Source organism: Chiloscyllium punctatum, chromosome 5, assembly GCF_047496795.1.
Source record: "Chiloscyllium punctatum isolate Juve2018m chromosome 5, sChiPun1.3, whole genome shotgun sequence".
Lineage (NCBI taxonomy): Eukaryota > Metazoa > Chordata > Chondrichthyes > Orectolobiformes > Hemiscylliidae > Chiloscyllium > Chiloscyllium punctatum.
The window spans coordinates 68,955,797-68,976,912 of NC_092743.1; the positions used below are offsets into that span (position 1 = coordinate 68,955,797).

General features: G+C 41.8%; 1 protein-coding gene across 3 annotated transcripts in view; it reads right to left on the minus strand.

Moving 5' to 3' along the window:
• Window positions 1-21,116, minus strand: part of pcmtd1 (protein-L-isoaspartate (D-aspartate) O-methyltransferase domain containing 1) — an 83,735-nt gene that overhangs the window by 6,795 nt on the left and 55,824 nt on the right. For all 3 annotated transcript variants that reach the window (XM_072570509.1, XM_072570510.1, XM_072570511.1), the window contains 3 exons: window positions 6,818-6,920; window positions 3,949-4,120; window positions 2,825-2,948 (listed from right to left, as the gene is read on the minus strand). In XM_072570509.1, the coding sequence (XP_072426610.1) occupies window positions 2,825-2,948; window positions 3,949-4,120; window positions 6,818-6,920 (399 nt within the window). The remainder of the gene's footprint in view (window positions 1-2,824; window positions 2,949-3,948; window positions 4,121-6,817; window positions 6,921-21,116) is intronic.

Consider the following 21,116-nt stretch of genomic DNA (forward strand, 5'->3'; position numbering starts at 1 on the left):
TTGGTAAACACAAAAGTAAAATCAAAGTTTGTGAGAAGATTTGTAGCTCGGGTGCTCGTTGTTGTGGTTCTATTCGCCGAGCTGGAAATGTGTGTTGCAGATGTTTCGTCCCCTGTCTAGGTGACATCCTCAGTGCTTGGGAGCCTCCTGTGAAGCGCTTCTGTGATGTTTCCTCCACCATTTGTAGTGGTTTGAATCTGCCGCTTCCGGTTGTCAGTTCCAGCTGTCCGCTGCAGTGGCCGGTATATTGGGTCCAGGTCGATGTGCTTATTGATTGAATCTGTGGATGAGTGCCATGCCTCTAGGAATTCCCTGGCTGTTCTCTGTTTGGCTTGTCCTATAATAGTAGTGTTGTCCCAGTCGAATTCATGTTGCTTGTCATCGGTGTGTGTGGCTACTAAGGATAGCTGGTCGTGTCATTTCGTGGCAGGTTGGTGTTCATGGATGCGGATCATTAGCTGTCTTCCTGTTTGTCCCATGTAGTGTTTTGTGCAGCCCTTGCATGGGATTTTGTAGACTGCATTGGTTTTGCTCATGCTGGGTATCGGGTCCTTTGTCCTGGTGAGTTGTTGTCTGAGAGTGGCTGTTGGTTTGTGTGCTGTTATGAGTCCTAGTGGTCACAGTAGTCTGGCTGTCAGTTCGGAAATGCTCTTGATGTATGGTAGGAAGACAGCTAACAATCCGCATCCATGAAAACCAACTAGCCACGAAATGACATGACCAGCAGATGACAAGCAAAATGAATTTGACTGGGACAACACTACTATTATAGGACAAGCCAAACAGAGAACAGCCTAGAGCCTGGGGAATTCCTAGAGGCATGGCACTCATCCACAGATTCAATCAATAAGCACATCGACCTGGACCCAATATACCAACCACTGCAATGGACTGCTGGAACTGGATGCGGCAGATTCAAACCACTACAAATGGAGGAGGAAAGATCACAGAAGCGCTTCACAGGAGGCTGCCAAACACCGAGGATGTCACCTGGAGAGGGGACGAAATGTCTGCAACACAAATTCCCAGCTCGGCGAACAGAACCACAACAAAAGAAAAATATTCATTGAAGACCTCATCCATTTCATACACCCAAGGCCATTGTGGTCCTTGAGGGGTCTTATTCTCTCTCTAGTTATTCTGTTTTCTTTGATATCCTTAAAGAACCTCTTTGGATTCACCCTAAACATCTCAGCCAAGGCTGTCTTGTGCCCCCTTTTCGCCCTCCTGATTTCTTTCTTTAGTATACTCCTGTATTCCCTATATACCTCCAGGGATTCCCTTGATCCCAGCTACTTGTATCTGAACCATACCTCTTTCTTTTTTCTGGTCAAAGCCTCAATATCTCTTGTCACCCAGGGTTCCCTATTCCTGCCAACCTTGCCCCTCACAGGAACATACAGACCTGCAACTCTAGCTATTTACTTTGAAATGCCTCTCACATGCCGGAGGTCCCTCTGACTGCAAACAAACTATTACAATCAACCCCTGCAAGCTCCTTTCTAATTCCTTTAAAATTGCCCCAATTTAGAATTTGAACACCTGTGGACAATTTTGTCTTTCTCCAAAACTATTTTAAAATTAATAGAACTATGGTCACTGGGCCCACTGTCACCTATTTCCCAAGAGTAGGTTGAATTTCGCCCCTTCCCAAGTAGGACCTCTATATACTGCTTTATAAATTCTCTGACTGTCCTCTGGTTGGCTCGTCCTATGATTATTGTGTTGTCCCAGTTGAATTTGTGGCCCTTGTCATCTGTCTGTATGGGTACTAGGGACATGGTCATGGCATTTAGTGTCTTGTTGGTGTTTGTGGATTGCTAGTTGTCTGCCAGTTTGTTCTATATAGTGTTTGGGGCAGTCTTTGCATGGAATCCTGTATATTACGTTAGCCTTACACATGATGGGGAAAGAGTCTTTTGTCCTGGTGAGTTGTTGTCTGAGCGTGGCTGTTGGCTTATGGACTGTCATGAATCGGAGTGGTCAGAGGAGTCTAGCTGTCAACTCAGATTTTTTTATATAAGGTAAAAACAATGACTGCAGATGCTGAAAACCAAATACTGGATTAGTGGTGCTGGAAGAGCACAGCAGTTCAGGCAGCATCCAACGAGCAGCGAAATCAACGTTTCGGGCAAAAGCCCTTCGGTAGAGTGGATAGTTAGTTAGGTTGTGGCATGTCCTCATTGTGTTGTTTGTCGTGTTCCAGCCTGACCTGCGTCTTCAACTTACTATTTCTGATACTATTACTGTATCTCCTATTGGCCTTGCACTTGCCTCCCTGCTGCTGAGGATCCCATCCCCCCCCGCCAATCTAATTGAAACCTTCTCGTGCAGGACTAGGAAACATGGCCGCCAAGATATTGGTCCTTCTCCAGTTCAGGTGCAAGGCATCTCAATTGAACAGGTCATCTCTGCCCCAGAAAAGATCCCAATGATCTAAAAATCTGAGTCCCTGCCCCATGCACCAATTATTTAACCATGCATTCACCTTCCATATCCTCCTGTCCTTACCCTCACTAGCACCTAGCACTGGAAGTAATTCGGAGATTACCACCGTCGAGGTCCTGGTTTTTAACGTTTTTCCTAGCCTCTGTAAACATACAAGACTAACTGCTTGGGTGTTAAAATTATGAGGCTCAAATGATCTTTTTGTACAATTTGAATATTTAACACATTTGAACTACAGAATCTCAGATGATTTCATCCATTTATGCCAAATGCATGTTATTAATATTATAGATGTACTTATTTGGAATAACACTTGTCCTTCATGAACAGTAAAATTATATGTTAATTTCTTATTAAGAAAAGTTTGATTACTTACGAAGTTTTACATTCTCTGACTTGAAGCAATCTGATCTATTTGGTTGGATAAGAGGAGCAAATGAAACAGCCAATATATTTTTGGTTTCCCAGGTATTTTGTCCCGTGCGTATTATCTGAGTAAGCTGTATTGAAGGATGGCATTTGATAAGTGATGCAAGTTCATAATCAGAGGTACACATAAATCTCATTTAGGATACTGAAATCAAGTGCTTTGCTATCCACTGTTACCATAAACACGTAAGTAGAATCCTTTGCTAATCTCTAGTTTTGTTTTTGCTTGACATGCCTATGAATGCAAAGCAGAGTTTTGGCAACATAAACACATTTAAGCAACAAATATCCTGAACTCCACAACATATTGTTGAAGCAAGCTTGGATATACTATTGTTATTAATGATAGTGTCTACATTTCTACAATAGACTCTCTATTGAACCAATAACAGTTGTAATAAAACTATTGAATGAGGAAGAAATGCCTTCAGGAAATTAATGTTAAATTATAGTCATTGATTCTGTCAATATACATCAATAAGAAATGAATGAAGACAGCCTAACCCTTTAGTAAACTGAAACCTCAGATTTTGGCAATTTGGAATTCAATTTTTCCCCCTTGAATTTGTACATTGATTACATTTGCAAATTAAACCTCAGATAAATTCCAGTAATCTACTTTTCAAGAATATAATTTCTTAATTTTCATCTTTTTCCATGTATTACAATTAGCCCACACAGCGTTTGCCTAACGTTCTCCCCTAATAGGTAGGCTCTGCACTCAAGGCTACTCATTCAGAAAGTCAGCTGACAATTTATTAAGTCAAGATTTTAAATAGCAGACATCAGAGAATACTTTTTAATCAAAGAACTTAAACAGTCTAGTAGTTTGAATAACAAGGCAGAATGCTGCTTCTGTGCTGTTTGACCAGCACTTCTCGTTTTATATGAGATCTTGGTATCTGCAGTATTTTAGTTGTAAATCTATTAATTTGGGTTAGATTTTAACTCTGATCTCAGACAAAAAGCTTTCACTGAACTGTGTACATTCTAACATGTGTTAAAGACTAAATTAATGACAATGAAATGGGCGAATAAATTGCTGAATATTGCTCTAAATGGCAACATCACCTGATCTTCCATAGGCATAACAAGAATTCCACCAACTTTGAGGAAGATTTTCATGTAATTCTCATGATCCTTTTGGACTCCAGCTCCACAATACACACGGTCATACTGCAGACTGTCTGACAAGATATCTAGGCAGTTCCCAACCACAAATACTGGCTCACAAAATTCAAACCTAGAATTTAAAAATAAATATTTACAGACAATAAAAAATGACAATACATATTTGTAAACAAATGCAAGCTCGGCATGAGGCCATATGTACAATTGCTCCCATTTTACAAATGGCTCCAACCAAAATATGGCAGGACAGCATCAATATTTTTGACATGCAGAAGAGCAATATCTTTATAAAAAACTAAAAATGTAGTTAGTGACTTGCAATCAATATTATAAATTATTATTTGAAAAAAAAACAACAGGTAGGAGGCAGAGGCTGGTCGTTCAGGGCTGCCTTTTGGACTGGAGGCCAATGACCAGTAGCGTACCAGAAGGCTCAGTTTGGATTCCACTGTTTATTGCCATTCATAGAAATGATTTGGATTTGAATATAGGTTTGCAGATGACATCAAAATAGGTGTACTGGCGAGAGTGAGAGGGCAGGGGGGGGGGGGGGGGGGGTGGGCGGGGGCGAGCGCATGAAAGCAAGCGAGTTTGCATATGTGTGTACGTGAAAGTGTGAGCTTGCATGTGGGCACGTGCTTGTTCTCTTACACATGCTCCAACTTGCACCAAATGCTGTCCATTAATCCTCTGCTCACTGATCTACAATGGCTCCAATTTGACTCTTAAGAATGCTTATCTTGGCTTCAAATCTTTCCACAATCTGGAATAACTTGTCCAGTCAATCAGATAGGTGCAGCTCACACAACCCCATATTTAGGCAACTGGTGATGTTTAAATATTCTAAATTCGCAGAATAAATACAAGTTGATGTTTTTGCTAATCCTTAAGAAGTTCTCCTGCACTTCAAAACAAACAATTATTTTGTCATACTTCTACTTCGAGTCAGAGTCATTGAGTCTCACAGCACACAAAGAGATCCTTCAGTTCAACCAGTCCATGCCAGCTATAAATACCAAACTAAACTCGGCCCATCTTCCTCCAATCGTTACCTGCATCCACCACTTTCTCAGCACGTTCATTCCACACACAAGCCATCCTACATAAAACATGTGCCACTCATGTCTATTTTTAAATCTTTCTCCTCGCACCTTAATGAGCACCCTAGTCTTGAAATTCCCCACCCTAGGGAAAAGACAACTACAATAACTCTATCTTATTATTTTATAAACTTGCTAAGGTCACCTCTCAACCTCCTATGCTCCAGCAAAAAAAGTTCCAGTCTATCCAGCCTTTGCTTTATAACTTAAACCTTCCATACCCACCAACATCCTCTCCAGCTTGATAATATTCTTTCCACAACTGGCCACCAGAACTGGACAGTATTCCAGAAGAGGCCTCGCCAATGTCTGCACAGCCTCATCATGACTACCCAACTCCTACACTCAAAAGGAATCAGCAATGAAGGCAAGGCTGTTAAACGTCTTTTTAACCATCTTGTCTATAGGTGATGCAGAACTTCAATAAATTATATGCACGCATCCCTCAGTCCCTCTGTTCTACAGCACCTACTAACGGCCCTATCACTAATTGTAGAACCCCTATCCTGTCCGTTATACCAAAATGCAACACCTTTCATCTATCCAGACTGAACTCCATCTGCCACTTTTCAGTCCATTGACCCATTTGATCAAGACCCCTTTGTAATCTTAGAAAACTTTCTTCACTGTCTATTATGCCACCAGGTGTCACCTGCAAACTTACTAACCATGCCTCCTACATTCTCATCCAAATCATTTATAGAAATGACAAACAAAAGAGGTTCTGGAACTGATCCTTGTGGAATACCGCTGGTCACAGGCCTCCAGTCCGAAAAGCAACCCTCCACCATTACTCGGTTTCCTGCCATTAAGATTAGGTTAGATTCCCTACAGTATGGAAAGAGGCCATTTGGCCCAACAAGTCCACACCAACCCTCTGAAGAGTAACCCACCCAACACCCATTCCCTTACCCTATATTTACCCATGACTAATGCAACTAACACTATGGACAATTTGGAATGACCAATTCACCGAACCTGCACATCTTTGGAGTGTGCAAGGAAACCACAGCACCTGGAGGAAACCCACGCAGAAAATGTGCAAACTTCACACAGACAGTCACCCGAGATGGGAATCGAACCCTGGTCCCTGGCGCTGTGAGGCAGCAGCACTAACCACTGAGCCACCATGCTGTCCCTGAGCCAATTATGTATCCAGTTGACAACCTCATCCTGAATCCTATGTAACCAAACTTTACTAATTAGTCTACCATGCAGAACATTGTCAAAGAATTTACTAAGATCCAAATAAACAACATCTACTCCTCTGCCATCAATATTTTTGGTAATTTTCTCAAAAAACTCAATCAAGATTTTCTTCACAAAAAACCATGCTGACTATCCCTAATCAATTTTTGCCAATAAATGTCCATAAATCCTATCTTTTATAATCATCTCCAACAATTTACCCACAACTGAAGTCAGACTCAGATGTTTCATTCCCCAGTTTCTCCTTACAATCTCTCTTATAGGGCCAAGAGAATATCTCAGAATATTGTCGTATAAACATTGTGTAATAATATCCTTTCACACAAAGGCTACAGTTGAAGACCATGGAATTTATGTAAAAACAAACACAAAAATAATTCAAAAAAATCTACGTACTGAATGTGTAATCCAATCTTGAAGAGAAACAAAGTCACATCTTAATAGAATTTGGGAGAGAAAAAAAGGCTGAGAAAAATAAGATAAAATAACTGTTTTCTTACTTGTCAAAACTGTCACTGTTTTTTATAAAATTGTCCAACTTCTCTGTGGCATAATCTACTACATCAGCATGAATCTCAATTCCATGGTTTATTCCGAAAGGGCCTAGAGAGCAAAGAGTTATAAAGCAATCAGAAGACTGGGACTCAAATCATCATGCAAGAATGACTTTTCACGACAATCAAAATCTGAATGAGAAATGTCAGTCGATCTGTTCAGCTCATTAGAGCAAACAAAATTTCTGTCTTTTAAAAAATAATCACATTGACTCAGTACTAAGTGTGTTTATAGTTGGAGGTTGTGAATTTAAAGACCACTGCAAGACTTGAACAAATAATTAGATTGATACTTCAGTGCAACAACTTAGTGTGAATGGCATCACGATGGGGAAACTCTTAAAATAAGAATGGTAGGATGTTCAACTGAGGTTCCATCAATATGCTAAGATGGATTGTTAAAGTGATACTTGAGACATTTTCAAAATAAGATTAAATTCTTCCATTTTCTGACCAACATTTATTTCTCAGTCAACATCAACAAAAATGAATCAAGTTAGACAGGGTAAAAGAGCTGCTCCGACGTAACCACACATTAAAAAACTGTTCATTTGTTATTAATAACTTTGGAAAAGAATAAAGGTGTTATCAAAAATGTAATTCGGTCCTATCTTATTCTACTGCACTGCCCCAAGATCTATGCCTCACATTCATAATTCCCCAAGAATACAGACACCATTCTAAACAGGTTAGGAAACAAAAGTGATTTGAAGTGTATATGACTAAATAAAAGCTAGTTAAATAGCGTAGGGTCTTCTTGTGAATAGTGATCTATAATCAAATAAAAATACATATAATCAGTTATGCAAGCTGTGTGTGCATGGCCTTACTGTGGTCTGACACCATTATCACTGCATATGTCCTGACCCATTGGCAAAACAGACCCATCAGAAGCAGTGGCACAGTAGATAAAGTTAGGAGGGAGTTGCCCCGAAATCCTCAACATTGATTGCACACTCCATGACATCGGGTCAAACATGGACAAGGAAACCTAGGCTGGTGACCGTGAATCACCCTTGCTCAGCTGAGAATTCAGAGCTCTTCTACACTGAGTACCACTTTGAGAACGCTCTGAAGGTTGCAAGCGCACAGATAGACTGTATTCTGTTTGAGGGACTTCAATGTCCATCACCAAGACAGCATGACAGTACCTCTGTTGACCAGACTGGTCATGTCTTACTAGACAAAGTCTGCACTAGGATGGCGAGGGAAGTAACCATTAGCAAAGTCTTATTCACCTGACCCTCACCATCCTGTTTGCTGCAGTTATAACTGCCCATGAAAGTATCAGGAGGAGTTATCACCACACCAGAGTTCTTGTACAGACCAAATCCCACCTTCACAAAGAGGGTTTTCACAGTCATGTTGTATGGCACTACCACTAAATGGCCCAGACCACAATCAGATGAAGGGCTCATGCCAGAAACGTCGATTCTCCTGTTCCTCAGATGCTACCTGACCTGCTGTACTTTTCCAGCACCACATTCTCGAGACTGCAATCAGACCTAGCAAATCAAGATTAGACAGCTACGTGGCACTGTCAGCCATCAGGAGAAGCAGAATTATACACAACCTTAACCTGTAATCTTATGAACGTATATCCCACTTCAGCACTGATGTCATGCTACAAGATTGATCTTAATTCAGTGAAGAGAGTAGGCAGGCATACCAGAAACAATATCGGACACACCTAGGATTAAGGGTGCCAACTTCATGTAGCTACATCGCAAGACTACTTGCATGCCAAACATCAGAAGCAGCTGGACCAAGTGGGCTAACGGATCAAATAGAAGCTGAGCAGTTTTCTCAGTCATGAACAGTGGAGGATAGACCACAAGTGTGTCCTTCTTTAGTGATGGGGAAGGCCAGCACACCAGCTGGAAGGATCGGGTGAACAATTCATCAGTGTCCTCCAGGATGTCTCTGACATCAGAGATGCCACTCTTCAACCAAATACATTCATTCCACGAGATTTTAAGAAACTAGTGGAGCTACTGCATACTGCAAAGACCATGGGCCCTGACAATATTCCAGCAATAGTACTGAAGACTTGTGCTCCAGAATTTATCACAACTTTAGCTAAGCTGTTCTGGTACAACGACCACACTGCTATCTACCCAACAATAGTGAAAATGGCCCAGGTATGTCCTATGCACAAGAAGCAGAACAAACCCAATACAGCCAGTTACTGCCCTATCTGCCTACTCTTGATCAGCATAGTAATGGAAGCTGTCACCAACAATGCTATCAAGCAGCACTTATATAGGAATAACGTACTCACTGGTGTTCAATTTGGATTCTGCCAGGTTTACCTGGCTCCTGAATTCATTACAGCCTTGGTCTAAACATGAAGGGAAGAGGGGAATCCCAGAGGTGAGACAAGTGTGATTAGCCTTGATATCACGGCAGCAGTTGACAGAGTGTGGGAACAAAGATTCCTGGCAAACCTGGAAATCAACAGGAATCAGAGAAAACTGTCTACTGATTGCAGTCATATCCAGCACAAAAAGGAAGATGGTTATTATCTCAGCCCCAGAACATCTCTGCAGGAGCTTCTCAGGATAGTGTCCTAGGCACAGCCATTTTCAAATGCTTTGTGAACAACCTTCTCCCCATCATAAGGTCAGAAGTGGGAAATATGGCCGTTGATTGTCAAGTTCAGCAACATTCATCAATCCTCAGACACCAACTTAACCATATGCATTTGTAACAAAATCTGGATAATACGCAGCTTTGGCTCCCAATGATCAGCTCAACAACAGAGAGAGTGCGAGACAGACAGAGAGAAAAGAGAGAAAAGAGAGAAAAGAGAGAGAAAAGAGAGAAAAAAGAGAGAAAAAAGAGAGAAAAAAGAGAGAAAAAAGAGAGAAAAAAGAGAGAAAAAAGGGAGAAAAAAGAGAGAAAGAAGAGAGAAAGAGAGAGAAAGAGAGAGAAAGAGAGAGAAAGAGAGAGAAAAAGAGAGAAAGAGAGAAAGAAAGAAAAAAGAGGAGAGAGAGAGAGCCAGAGCCATGAGAGAGACAGACAGACAGACACAGAGGGAGAGCGCGCATGAGACAGCGCGCGAGAGCAAGATTGTGAGACAGACAGCGCGAGAGACAGTGAGATAGCAAGCAAGACACAGAGAGACAGAGAGAACACACAAGAAACTACCCATATCTCCTTGAACATCTGTAGCATTACCATCACGGAATCTCCCATTATTAATGCCATGGGATTACTATTGATCAGAAACTATGATAGCTTTACCAAGTAAGCATTGTGGTTCCAGAGGCTTGGATTTCTCTGGTATTTAACTCATCTAATTTCCCCACCAGCTGTTTGCCATCTACAAGGCTCAACAGTGTGATGGAATAATCTCCATTGCCTGGATGAGAGCAGTTCCAACAGCACTCAAAAGCGTGATACTAACCAAGGCAAAAAAGTCCACCTGACTGGCAACCAATCCCTTCCTAACCTAGTGCACAGTGACACATATCTGTACCTAATACAAAATACACTGCAGGAACTCACCTTGGCTCCTTATTCAGTACCTTCCAGAACCAGTGATCTCTACCACCTAGAAGGAGGACAGCAGATGCATGGGAATACCAAATCCTGATGTACTCTTTCCTGACATGGATGATCAGTACCTTTCCCTTACTGTCACTCAGTCAAATTGTGGTGTTCTTATACCTTAAAGATTGTAGCAGTTCAATGCGGTAACTCACCAGTAACTCCTACAGGACAATTAGGGATAGGCAATAAATGCTGGCACAGCCAGAAACACCCACATCTCATGAAGGAATAAAAAATGTTGAGACATTTTTGTTGTGTTCATACAATCCTACTTGCCATTGTTTATAGTGTTGGTTCCGTTCGAGATTATAACACTGGAGAGACAGACACAGTTTCTTCTCTTGAAAAACAGAAGGCCAAGGTATGATGTAATGGATATCTTACAAAATTTTATAAGGTTTAATGGGTTCCTGCGATGCAATGGTAGTGTGAGACAGGAGAACAGAGTTCAAGTCTCATCTGCTCCACAGGTATGTAATTACATTTCTGAATAAGTTGCTTAGAAAATATCTATAAAAGGCTTGACAGAAATCAGTGTTCTATCGGAGTAACAGGATAATAAGACTTCACTAAGAAATCAAGTGGGAAATTCAAACACACCATCTTTACTCAGAATGGTGAGAATGTGGAATTTGACACCACATGGTGTAAAGTGACAGTACTCAGAATGTAACTCCATTTAATGTTGTTTCACTTTAATGTTATTTTACCATTAGGACTTGTTTTGTTTTAGTCATGTCAAGTCATCATTTTCAGGTTGACACTGCATGCAAGTCATCAGATGTAAGAACTCAGTCAAGGTCATATTTGGGCAGCTCAGTAACTGTAAGGGGGGGGGGGGGGGGAAGATGGTGTTGGAAGTGTGGCATTGTTAGTCAAGGACAGTATTACGGTGGCAGAATGGACGCTTGAGGACACATCTACTGAGATAGTATAGGCTGAGGTTAGAAACAAGAAAGGAGAGGTCACCCTATTGGGAGTTTTCTATAGGCCTCCGAATAGTTCCAGAGATGTACAGGAAAGGATAGCAAAGATAATTCTGGATAGGAGTGAGTGTGACAGGGTAGTTGTTATGGGGGTCTTTAACTTTTCCAATATTGACTGGAAGTACTATAGTTCGAATACTTTAGATGGGCCAGTTTTTATCCAATGTTTGCAAGAGGGTTTCCTGACACAGTATGTAGACAAGCCAATAAGGGGCGAGGTCACATTGGATTTGGTACTGGTAATGAACCCAGTCAGGTGTTACATTTAGAGGTAGGTGAGCACTTTGGTGATACTGATCACAACTCAGCTATGTTTACTATAGCAATGGAAAACGATAGGTATATACCACAGGGCAAGAGTTATTGCTGGAGGAAAGGCAATTATGGTGAAATTAGGCAAGAGTTAGGATGCGTAGGATGGGGAAGGAAACTGCAGGGGATGGGCACAATGAAACGTGGAGCTTATTCAAGGAACAACTACTGCAGGTCCTTGATAAGTATGTATCGGTTAGGCAGGAAATGGTAGAGTGAGGGAGCCGTGGTTTACTAAAGAAGTTGAACCTCTTTTCAAGAGGAAGGCGGAGGCTTATGTTAGGATGAGACATGGGTTCAGTTGGATGCTGCAGAGTTACAGGTTAGCCAGGAAAGATCTGAAAAGAGAGCTAATAAGAGCCAAGAGGCATTTGCAGATAAGTCATTGGCAGATAGGATCAAGGAAAACCCCAAGGCTTTCCATAGGTATATCAGGAATAAAAGAATGACTACAGAAAGATTAAGGCCAATTAAGGACAGTAGTGGGAAATTGTGCATGGAGTCTGAGGAGATGAGGAAGTACTAAATAATATTTTTCGTTAGTACTCACACTAGAAAAAGACAATGTTGTCAAGGAGAATACTGAGATACAGGCTATTAGACTAGATAAGATTGAGGTTCATAAGGAGGAGGTGTTAGCAATTCTGAAAAGTGTGATAATAGATAAATTCCCTGGGATGGATGGGATTTATCAGAGGATTCTCTGGGAAGCCAGCGAGGACCTTTGGCTTCATTGTCTACAGGAGCAGTGCCAGAAGACTGGAGGATAGCAATGTTGTCCCCCTGTTCAAGAAGGGGAGTAGAGACATCCCAAGTAATTATAGACCAGTGAGCTTTTGTGGGTAAAGTGTTGGAAAAGGTTATAAGAGATAGGACTTATAATCCTCTAGAGAAGGTGGTGATTAGGCATAGCCAACACGGTTGTGTGAAGGGTAGGTCATGCCTTAAAAACCTTACTGAGTTCTTTGAGATGGTGACCAAACAGGTGGATGGGGGTAAAGCTATTGATGTGGTGTATATAGATTTCAGCGAGGTGTTTGATAAAGGCTCCCCACAAAACCTTATTGCACAAAAAATGGGACTGAGGGTGATTTAACGGTTTGGATTAGAAATTGGCTGGCTGAAAGAAGACAGGGCGGTGGTTGATAGGAAATGTTCATCGTGGAGTTCAGTTACTAGTGGTGTACCGCAAGGATCGGTTTTGGGGCCACTGCTGTTTGTCATTTTTATAAGTGACCTAGGTGAGGGCGCAGAAAGATGGGTTAGTAAATTTGCAGATGACACTAAGGTCGGTGGGGTTGTGGACAGTACTGAAGGATGTTCCAGGTTACAGAGGGACATGGATAAGTTGCAGACCTAGACTGAGAGGTGACAAATGGAGTTTAATGCCAAAAAGTGAGAGGTGATTCACTTTGGAAGGAACAACAGCAATAAAAACAGTACTGGGCTAATGGTAAAATTCTTGGTAATGTAGATGACCAGAGAGATCTGAGTGTTCATGTGCATAGATCTCTGAAAGATGGGTTGTTAAGAAGACATACAGTGTGTTAGCATTTATTGGTAGAGGGATTGAGCTTCGGAGCCACGAGATCATACTGCAGCTGTATAAAACTCTGGAGCAACTGCACTTGGGAATATTGTGTACAGTTTGGGTCACCACATTATAGGAAGGGTGTGGAAGCTTTGGAAAGGGTGCAGAAGAAATTTACCAGGATGTTGCCTGGTGTGGAGGCAAAGCCTGAGGGACTTGAGGCTGTTTTTGTTAGAGTGAAGAAGGTTGAGAGGCGACTTAATTGAGACATACAAGATATTCAGAGGGTTAGATAGGGTGGACAGTGAGAATCTTTTTCCTTGAACGGTGATGGCTCGTATGAGGGGACATACCTGGAAATTGAGGGGTGATAGATATAGGACAGATGTCAGAAGTAGCTTCTTGACTCATATTAGAGGCATGGAACGCACTGCCTGCAATAGTAGAAGACTCAGCAACGTAAAGCTCATTTAAATGGTCATTGGATAAACACATAGATGAAAATACAATAGCGCAGGATACATAGGCTTCAGATTGGTTCCATAGGTCAGTGCAACATTGAGTGCCGAAGGGCCTTCACTGCGCTGTAATGTTCTAAGTTGTATGTTTGTTTTCAACTGTTCCTTTTCCTTGGCTTCCATTTGAACTGACAGAGCACAATCTAATGGTGGGACTCAGCAGTTCCCTGCACTAATTAACATCTGCCACTAGATGGAGCTTGGTCACTCTTAAAATGCAGGGGTGTTTGTATCATACAACATGATATACTGAATTGTCATATTTTAGGGTGAATCCACATACAGTGGAGTATCTCAACTCATGTTATTTTTTTCCCAGGACAAAACAATATCTTACAGCATGCAACTGCAGACTGAATATCAAAATCCATGGGAAGTTGTATCAACTAAAGTCTTGATTTTAAGGAACTCAACCACAACTTCAGGTGACAACTTACTGTAGATGCATTAAAATTAAGGCTAGATAAGTATAAGAGGATAAAGGGGATAGGTACTGAAAGAGGTGGATAACAAAGACAGAAGTAGGCTGGAGTACAGCACGAATACTAGTGTGGACAAATCGAGCAGAGTGGCTCATTAGAATTACACACAAAAATCAGCAAAATGTGTACTTATATTGTTGGTTCATTGCTGCTGCTTTGCTATAATTAGACATAGTAACTCTGGCAATGTTGTGTAACTGCAACAAGAAAAGGAAGGCGACCATTCTGCTAGCTTGTAAACATAGTTTGAGTGGTCTTTTTCCATTTCTATTGGATTCCCTAGTTTCCCATAGATACAAATGTGAAAAATAGCATCAGCTGCTTTCCTTGCTCTTTTTTTCTCACTACTTAACATTTCTACGTTCCTAGTTCCACTGGACCTAAAATAAGAAAAGGTGGCAGGAGGTATGGCTGCGAGGGGAGACTATGTTGTTAGCACAGCCATGGGAGAAGAGGTCTGTGTCTTTGCAAATAAATCTTGGCTTACAGTTGAAGTTTGAAATTGAAAGTGAAATACTTAATAGATTAAATAGCCATAACCCCAAAATCTACAGCTGTGGGAACATGGTAATCCCCTACAGATCTGCAGCTATGGTGAATGGAGAATGCAAGAGATTGAAAACCTAAAAACACAGATAATTACCACAATCCAACAGACACAGAAATAAAGATTGACAGAGGCCCCTGCAGAAACTCCAAAATATTCACTGCAAGACATCATGCTCATGATCTTATTTTGCATAACAGATTCAATCCTCGATACTAATGTGTAAATTAGTTGAAGGAGCTGCCTTAGAAATAGCAATTCGACATGGCAGAATGTGCCAATTTGAGTTGTCAAAAAAACTATATGAATTGGGTGGCAGTGCTTCAAAAGGGACTGCCGCGTTCTTTTGTGAAACATGACAAGTGCAAATGGTCGTCCACCCACTATTAATCCACTGTCAAATTATTAGCTTATTTTGAATCTTTAAACTTGAACAAACAAACAAACAAGTTCTACTTCTGAAGATACTGAGTATAAGTGTTACCGCAGTTTAAGACAGTGGTAAGATTCTCAGGTAAAACCTACAGATGCAGTTGCAAATAAAACACAGGACAAGTATCCTTAATCAACATGGGCACTACAATCATCAACTCAGATCTAAACAGTGCTCACATACTTTTTGGGCCTTTACCTTATTCCAGATAACACAGGTGTCCTTTGTTTTTCACCATGCGCTCCCTCACATTTACCCAACAGTGACAAACAATGAAAGGAAAATACAACTGCTAATTACTTTAGTTCTTGTATCTCTGCCTGCTAATAAAAACGTATTCCTTCTTCAAAAGGCATTTTCACATTATACCTTAGTTTTAATTTACTATTAATTATATATTTACTTGTTCAAGTATGCATATATTATTTAGAACACATTTACATCTTATAGAAATTAGGTGCTCCATGAAAAAGAATCTATATAAAAAGAACTATTAACTTATCTAACATTATCTGTAGTTCCTCCAGCTCGTCTTTTCTAGCTACAGAATTTAATTAATCCCACCAATCTTCCTTAGAGGTTAAAAATGACATGGCTCAACTTAACGCTTTGAATAACTTCAGTTTATGAAGTATATCTGAAAACAATTGACAAGGCTTTCTGGATTTCATTTAAATGCAAGATTCATTTTAGAGTGGGAGTCAGTCATGCACATTATTGGACAAATCACATGGTGTGGGTTTGCTGAATCTAACTTGGCTTTCTCCTTTCAGATTGAAGACCAGACCAACCTCTCCTCAACAGCTGTACCAAATTACGGTGAGACATGGAATTTAACCACAGTGGGTTCTTAAAACACTTAGGCCTAGGTTTCCTGATCTGGCTGAGTTACTGCCAGCTTAGCTGTAGGCAGGTCTGTTACAATCAAAGCATATTTAAATATTTTGGGAGTGGTTAGCAGTACTTTTGCAGTCACCAGATCTTGCATCTCACATTACCAGGAAGGAAGTTGCTGCATTATTAGTGTAGAATGACTTGCATCCGTCAGACAAAGGAGAAAAGATTTATTCTTTAATTAGGACCTAAATAGCATTGCACACGGAGTGCGTCAGATTTGGAATGGTCACTTGTTGTGCAGGAAACTGCTGCAAGGGAATTCTTGCAAAATATTAATCTGCTAAACTGCAGCCAAATATCTAAAGGCCAAGTCTAAATATAATTTACCAACCAAGATAATGGGAAATTTCAAAAAAGAAAGCAGCAAAATCATTTACAGTTCCTCAAACAAGCAGAAGGCAAAGATGATGCATTGGTGATGATGATGATGATGATGTTACTTGCCAGACTAGTAATCTTGAACTCCAGTTGAGTTCAAACCCAATTGATGGATAGAGGTGACCTTCTCATAGCTAACCAGGAACCGGCTCACCATCAGATCAATTAAGTCTCCACTCAAAAGACAGCGAATTCTGCTTAACTGGAGGTACCATATGGGGCAATAATTGCCCACCCTCTCAAAGATGGCTCTGCACATCAGCCACTGATGCAACATAGGGTAGTTTCTGGAAATGTTCCTAACATTGGAATCCCAATCCTTAAAAATGAAAACAGAGTGTTGTGCCACTTGAGAGTTCTCCACCTTAGGAAATAGTGAAGGCTGGGTCATGAAATAAATTTTAAGGCAAATATAGATGGATTCTCAACATGCAAGTGAATTAAAATATTCAGGCATAGGTGGGAATGCAGAATTCGAAATACAAACCGATTAAACCTAATCTTACTAAATGATGGAACAAGCTCAAGGAGTTTGAATGGACTACTTTTGCTCCTATTTCATTCATCTTCATGTTCAGACACAGCTTGCTTTTAACACATATATGCTAGTCTGACTACAAGTGAATCTAGTCCTACACAAACATCGACTATATTGTGGGATCCTGTTCACCACATGGATTGAATAAATTTAAGATTATTCACCATCTTCTTACTTCAACTAGAGATTTTCAAACAAGTTGACCTTGCAAAGCAACTGTATAAATAATTGAAGAAATAATCCGTATATAACATCAGGCCCAAATAAATTTGAGCAAAAAGGATATCAAAGAGAGATATGGCAGCAAATCTGGAGGCAGAGAAGTCTGTTCAATATGTTGCAATAATACAAGAATCTACTGTATCTCGCTCGAGTGAAAATTCTTATTACGAACTAGAAAAGTAATGCTCCTGGACTGCACTAAATAAGCGCTGCATGATTGTGGCAGTATTGACCTAGAGAGGACAATTAAAGTGAATATAAACTGAAATGAAAATTGTCTCGAACTGAGACAAAGAAAACAATTTGTGGATGCACTTACAGCTTCATGAAAGCTAAGTACGTACAGAGGAACCTCGATTACCCGAATACCAATTATCCGAAAATCAGATTATCCAAAGGAGATTTCCAGGTCCCGATGGAAACATTACATTAAAGACATGTTTCCAACAGTGATTGCATCTTTTGTTCACAGTGATTAAACAGGCACTGTCTCCAAATGACTGACCTCCCCCCCCCCCCCCCCCTCTCTCTTTCACACTTTCCCTGGAGTTATACACAGGGGTGTACCCTAAACATCCCCTACCCCACATAATCTCTCCAACATTGTCCTGTACAGGGCAAAGGTGGAACCTGTCAAAAAGTTGCAGTAAAAAGTGGTGTGTGGGGTGGGCGTGTGTGTGCGCGCGCGCACACGTGCACGGTTTGGAGACTTACCCCACAAAGGCAACTGCAGCAGTCTTGTCGTTGGTATTCAGTACAGCTGCCCCAGAGGATGTGTGCGAGGATGGACGGGGTCGGTGGTTGTGTTGGGGGCAGGAGGGTGGTGTTGGAAGCAGGGTGGTGGTTTAGGACAGGGTTGAGGAGGGGGGGCACGGTGTTGAACTGGGTTGAGGAGGCGGGGTGGGCAGGCAGTGTTGGAGGTGGGGGACAGTGTTGCATGGGTTTTGGGGGCGGGGCCTCGCAGCCTGTGTAGTACTGCAGTCTCCTGAACGAGAAGCAGACTTTAAAAACTCTAAGCCCCAGAGGAAAGGCATTTAATAGATTAACCGAATAATCTATTATCCAAACGAAATAGTGTCCGCCCATCATGTTCGGAAAATTGAGGTTCCCCTGTACCTTGTTTTATTAGCTGCCAGCTTGAAACCAGTTCCAAGATATTACAGCATCTTGCTTAGAACTACATTTCTAACCCCTGGATCATTAACTCAACAGGCACAGGGTACCTGAAGATAATATTTAAAATATCATAAGCAAACATTATATCTCGTGACTAAAGAAATAAACATCAAACTTTCTTCTTCCGAGAGCTAAAAATAGTCTATACTAATACTTGCTGTAAAAAGTTAGTTAACACCATAAAGTACTTAGCTGAAGGATAAATCGGAAAGAGAAATATTAACAATCTGACTGACAGCTTGGTGAAAGAGGTTTCACTTGAAGATTTATTAGCGAAGGGAAAGGAGGTTAAAATGCAGAGGAGTTTACCAGGGACATTTGAAGGAATCCTTGAGCAGGGGTTACGTCAGCTTTAAAGCATAATCACCAATTATGGGCAGAGGGGGAAGAAGATGATGATGATGAAAACGTCAGAGTTAGTGGAGCAGAGATCAGGGGAAAGTTGGAGGGGAAGTCAGTCAGGATTGATGATTACAATCAAAGGAACCACTGTAGGTCAGCAAGGACAGTAGTGATGGATAAGAACAACTTGGTGCATGTGACAAGATAGCTTTGCATTTTAGATGAACTGAAGTTTAGAGGTTGAGGAGCAGCTGAGAGAGCATTACAATAGTGAGAGTGTGTTGCTGGGAAAGCACAGCAGGTCAGGCAGCATCCGAGCAGCAGGAGAATCGACATATTGGGCATAAGCCCTTCACCCAGTCCTCACTTTCTCCAAGCATTACAATAGCAACTGAAACACTCCTAAAGATCCAAAATCAAGTGAAGTTCTTACATTTTAAGTAATGAGAGCAAAGAATAGATCTTTTATTTAGAATGAGCTCTTCTCATTGTTCCCAATGGTAACAGTTTGCCAATTTTGCGCGACAACACCACAAATGAAGAGAAAGGTTATATAAGATTACATATAAAAGAAAAGCCCAAAGCGCCCTAGAAATGTGCAATTTAATATAATCAGAGGTGATTATGATGAGAAGAATAAAAATTGCTGAAAGAAATGCAAACTTGTGCATGCTGTTCCCGACAAATATCCCTCCTGAGTCAACCCATTAGTGGAGCAAATCTATGTTCCTGGAATAAATATGCTCGTGATATTAGACATCTAAAATGAACTTCAGATTACTTGTTCAACTGGCAAATCTTAAAATGTTTGTGATGAACAATCCATTTTGAGTACTGTCAATTTTCATACATCAAACCAGAGTTTGTCAAGACAGATATTGGTTTGGGTGTGGAAGGGCGAACTTGCTAGTTGGTTTTAGAATCCCTTCAGAAAATGCTCGAGAACAATCATGTTGCAAGTTTGGACCACAGGAGCATAATAAAATGTTACGGGAGTTTACATTTGTCCAGTCAGTGCAAACTTAAAGCTCGAGCCAAATGCATCGAAGAGCCAACTTTAGGTGACAAGCAGTAGGCTGGAAGAGCAGAGCAAGTCAAGCAGCATCAGGAGGTGGAGAAGCCAACATTTGGGTCTAAACCTTTCTTCAGGACTAAAAGAGTGAGGGTAAAGGGAGCTTCAGATTAAGGGGCGGGGTGGGGGGGGGGGGGGGGGGAGCGTGGGAGAGGGAACAGGGTGGAGTGGTGAGGTAGTGGTGTTTCTTATGTGATCTTCTCTATATCGGTGAAGGAGAAAGTGAGGACTGCAGATGCTGGAGATCAGAGCTGAAAATGTGTTGCTGGAAGAGCGCAGGAGGTCAGGCAGCATCCAAAGAACAGGAGAATCGACGTTTCGGGCATCAGCCCTTCTTCAGGAATGAGGAAAATGTGTCCACCAGGCTTAGATAAAAAGGTAGGGAGGGGGAGGACATGGGGGAGGGGCTTTGGGAATGCGATAGGTGGAGGGAGGTCAAGGTGAGGGTGATAGGCCGGAGTGGGGGGTGTGGGCGGAGAGGTCAGGAAGAAGATTGCAGGTTAGGAAGGCGGTGATGAGTTTGAGGGATTTGACTGAGACAAGGTGCGGGGGGGGAATGAGGAAACTGGAGAAATCGGAGTTCATCCCTTGTAGTTGGAAGGTTCCCAGGCGGAAGATGAGGCGCTCTTCGTCCAACCGTCGTGTTGCCATGGTCTGGCGATGGAGGAGTCCAAGGACCTGCATGTCCTTGGTGGAGTGGGAGGGGGAATTAAAGTGTTGGGCTACGGGGTGGTTGGGTTGGTTGGTCCGGGTGTCCCAGAGGTGTTCTCTGAAACGTTCCGCAAGTAGGCGGCCTGTCTCCCCAATATAGAGGAGGCCACATCGGGTGCAGCGGATGCAATAGATGATGTGTGTTGAGGTGCAGGTGAATTTGTGGCGGATATGGAAGTGTCCCTTGGGGCCTTGGGGGGGGGGGAGGGGCGGGGAGGTGTGAGCGCAAGTTTTGCATTTCTTGCGGTTGCAGGGTAAGGTGCCGGGAGTGGAGGTTGGGTTGGGTTGGTGTGGTGCTGATGAGGGAGTCATGGAGAGAGTGGTCTTTTTGGAATGCTGATAGGGGAGGGGAGGGAAATATATCCCTGGTGGTGGGGTCCGTTTGGAGGTGGTGGAAAGGACGGTGGATGATACGTTGGACATGGAGGTTGGTGGGGTGGTAGGTGAGGACCAGTGGGGTTCTGTCCTGGTGGCGGTTGGAGGGGCGGGGCTCAAGGGCAGAGGAGCAGGAAGTGGAAGAGATGCGGTGGAGAGCATCATCGATC